The sequence below is a fragment of the Adiantum capillus-veneris genome, chromosome 4, assembly GCF_014529385.1.
Source record: "Adiantum capillus-veneris isolate H3 chromosome 4, ASM1452938v2, whole genome shotgun sequence".
NCBI classification, from domain to species: domain Eukaryota; kingdom Viridiplantae; phylum Streptophyta; class Polypodiopsida; order Polypodiales; family Pteridaceae; genus Adiantum; species Adiantum capillus-veneris.
Window position 1 is genome coordinate 59,550,763 of NC_140934.1, and position 3,630 is coordinate 59,554,392.

The window sequence follows — 3,630 nt, forward strand, 5'->3', positions numbered from 1 at the left end:
AGTGTCGGCACTAGTAGGAAAGAGCTCATGTAGTAGGGCATGATGAGGAGGACATTGGGGATGAATGGTCTACAGCTCCCACCAATGCACCGAGGCAAACCACATTGCCTTCACACGTAAACTCTCAGTCTTGGGTGAAAGAGAGATAAAAGATAGTAGAGATAGAGATTGCTCGTGCTCTTGTAGAGTGCAATATTGCATTCAATGTGCTTCTAATAGATCAATGGAAGTGGTCAGAACCATTTCTCAGGTTGGCCCCACGGAGTTGTGGATTGGCTTGGATTACAACAAGATGCGTACAAGCATGCTAGATGAGCAGAAAGCGGTCATTGACACAACAGTCACTCTAATAAAAGCTGGGTGGCAGACTTTTGGGTGTTCTATCATTTTTGATGGATGGAGTGATGTACGTAGACGCCACATCATCAACATTCTAGTCTCATCTTGCCTTGGTACGTACTTTCTGAGAGCCGTAGATGCCGAAAAGGCAGGTGAGAAGACCGATGTAGAGTTCATCTACAAACATATTCGTCAAGCCATTCTTGAGGTGGGAAGGAGAATGTGGTGCATGTAAATTCAATCTCCCCATCTGGCTACTGCCATCTCTTCTCCTTGTGTTTTTTGTTCTATCTTTGCCATTTCAATGTACATTGTTTGGCTACTTGCAGGTTGTTACCGATAATGCTAGCAATTGCAAGGCCATGGGTGATATGGTAGAGAGGGATTTCCCTCTCATTGTGTGGACTCCATGTGCCGCCCATTGCTTAGACTTACTCATGGAGGACATAGGAAAATTGCCATGGGTTCAGCCTATTGTGTCTAAGGCAATGAGGATTACCACTTTTTTCCGCAAGAAGCATCAAGCTCTAGAGATCTTCAGGAGCCACAACACATTGGATATGGTGCAGCCCTTGAAGACTAGGTTTGCATACATGTACCTTGTTCTTCAGAGACTGTACAGGTTGAGGGACCCACTTTTACAGACTTTAGTGGATCCAAAGTGGCGCCTAATGCACCATGTAGAACAGGAGCCTACCAAGGCCATTCAGAGGAAGGTTCTAGATGAAGCCTTCTGGACAGAGGTGCATAGGTTTGCTATGTCTCTTCAGCCACTCTTTGTTCTCTTGTGCTTGACAGAATGGAGGGATCTATCCTTGGTCTAGTATTTCACCTTTTCATGCAGATGAGAGGACACGTTGAGATGTGCAGGACACTACCTCTAGAGCGGTAAGAATCATTAGGTTGCTTACCTTGCTTTCTTTTTAATAGAATGATAGGCAATCTGCCAATCTCAGATTCAATGATTGTTCTTTTTGAGCTTGCAGAGGGAACGACATTCTGGCTATTGTAGATAGTCGATGGTAGTACATGCATCGTCCCATTCATGGGATGGAGGCTACACTCCATCCCTTCTACAAGAAGCCCAAGATTTTGGAAACATGGCCTTGCTGACCCTTCGTTCGAAGTACCTCAATCTCATGTTCAGCGAGGATGAGCAGCTGATCATAGATGGTGAGATGTCAAACTTCATGAACAACTTGGGTCCTACTTTCATGAGGAGTGTTGCAGTGAGACCTGAGGCTACCAAGCTTCCCCTCAGTTGGTGGCAAAGCTATAGAAGTTCAAGTCTTCCACAAATTTGCAAGCTAGCTCTACGTATTCTCTCTCAGGTACTCAAGTAGTAACATGTTTGTGAGTTGTGCCTAAAATGTTGACCTTGTGCACTTTTGTTCTCTAAAGATTTTGCACCTCGTGTACATTTGCCATCAGGATTGTTCAGCTGGCGCTTGTGAGCGCAATTGGAGTGCATATTCCTTGGTGCACACAAAGATCAAGAACATACTGAGCATGACCCAGCTAGAGAAGTTGGTGTATTGTCGAGCGAACATGACGCTAGTGCGCTCTTTCCATGCTTTGGAAAATCCCAAGTAGGTTTGAACTTTGTTCCATGCTTTGGTCCACTAAAGGCTCGTAGATAGACTAGTTAAAGTATCTTTAAATCTTTATGGAATTTTATCAATGTTGGTGCAGGTGGATCCTATCGAGGTAAAGATGGTTCCAGACCCTATAATAGAGGAGATAGATACTCGTATAAGAGACGAGCAGGAGGAGATATTGTGAGAGCTTCATAGAAAGTTGGAGAGTGTGGATAGGCGAGTCACCAGGTCACACGCTCGGGTATTGAGCATCCCTATCCAGCAAGAGGCTGCTGATCTTGACAGTGCACGGTGAGAGATCATTCGGATTGGGAAGCTTCTGGTACGCAGGCCTCGTGTTCGAGCGAACCCAGCTGTTCGTCTCCTCCAGACTTCAGAGCAGGGTGATCCACATGAGGATGATGCAGACACATCAAGGGACCCAGGATTTACAGGGCCAGAGTATGATGATGAGGACAATGTCCTCACAGAGGCAGAGATGTCCTCATCATCATCTTCATCATCCTCTGATGATGATGGTGGCTTTTGAGTGCAGTGTTGAGTGTGCAGTTTTTAGTGCTTACTAGTTATTGGAGTCAGGACTTCAGACTTCAGCCTTGGATTTTTCATTTTCATGATTCATTATGTTTTTTTTTTAATGCTCTTAGTTTTATGTGACCATGGTAGCAGACATCAGATACTATTTGTTTGTAGACATTGATCAATGGTTAGCTAATCTCAGCTTTGTGTTTGTATTGTTCGGTTAGAGTCGTGGACTGGCATTTGTAACGGTGTACTGTTGATTTGCTAGTCTTTATTTGAAGTCTTGGTGAATGCATAAGTAAATGTATGAAGTACTCTCAGTTTTAGGCTTTGCGAAAAAAGGACAATTTTTTACGTACCTAAAAACTCAATCCATTCTGTACTACGTACCTTACGTATCAAATTTGTACAGAACACTATGAACCTAACTACCTTGCTCTAGCTCTACATGGAAGACGCCCAGCCAGAGTATTGACCATGGAGGATGTTGATGAGATTCGACAGCGACCGATGAGAGATTTCATTTGAACCCACCAACCCCCCACCCCTCCCCTCTATCTTGTTTCAATCCCGAATCAACTTAAGATTCATTTCCTTAGTGTTTTAGTGTTAGTTCTTTGTACTTTCCGTACTCAGACATGGTATCAGATTCACCAATTGTAACTTTTTGGTCTCATAGGTCATTTTGGCCTTTCGAAGATGTTAATATAAAATTTCATTTCATCTCTCTCTCTCTCTCTCTCTCTCTCTCTCTCTCTCTCTCTCTCTCTCTCTCTCTCTCTCTCTCTCTCTCTCTCTCCATCCAGCTCAGATGTTGGATGTTGATGTGGAAGAGGGGGGGCATATTATGCGGTATTTGTATTAGAAATGTTATTTGTTTTTAAGCGTTCAAGTAAGTATGTTCGTAGATAGAAAATGGTATTTAGAAAAATGCAAAAAATAACTTAGTCATTGAGTAGGCATCTCGTCTTAGTGTGCAAGGCAGAGAGAAGTGTTTTGTCAAGCTATAAGAAAATCATGTGAGTAGTTCACCCTTTTGTCATGCAACAAGAAAATGACCCAAACTACAAAATACATATAGTGTGCATCAAACAAAAGTGCCAACAAAAGTATCATGGAGAGTTGGCACTATGCCTCCCCAAAAAAATCATAAGAAATAGAAGTCATGCTT

General features: G+C 43.1%; 1 protein-coding gene across 1 annotated transcript; it reads left to right on the forward strand.

Annotated features, from left to right (window-relative positions):
• Positions 1-223: 223 nt before the first annotated feature.
• LOC147459254 (uncharacterized) lies at positions 224-1,200 on the forward strand. The gene is made up of 3 exons (XM_086511566.1): positions 224-547; positions 669-1,082; positions 1,138-1,200. The coding sequence occupies exons 1-3, from the start codon at positions 224-226 to the stop codon at positions 1,198-1,200; spliced, it is 801 nt and encodes a 266-aa protein (XP_086367692.1).
• Positions 1,201-3,630: the final 2,430 nt, after the last annotated feature.

Coding starts and splice junctions, on each gene's coding strand:
- LOC147459254 (XM_086511566.1), top strand. CDS start 224: ATGGAAGTGGTCAGAACCATTTCTCAGGTTGGCCCCACGGAGTTGTGG. Junction 548..668: donor TTCGTCAAGCCATTCTTGAG/GTGGGAAGGAGA, acceptor GGCTACTTGCAG/GTTGTTACCGATAATGCTAG. Junction 1,083..1,137: donor ATGAAGCCTTCTGGACAGAG/GTGCATAGGTTT, acceptor TGTGCTTGACAG/AATGGAGGGATCTATCCTTG.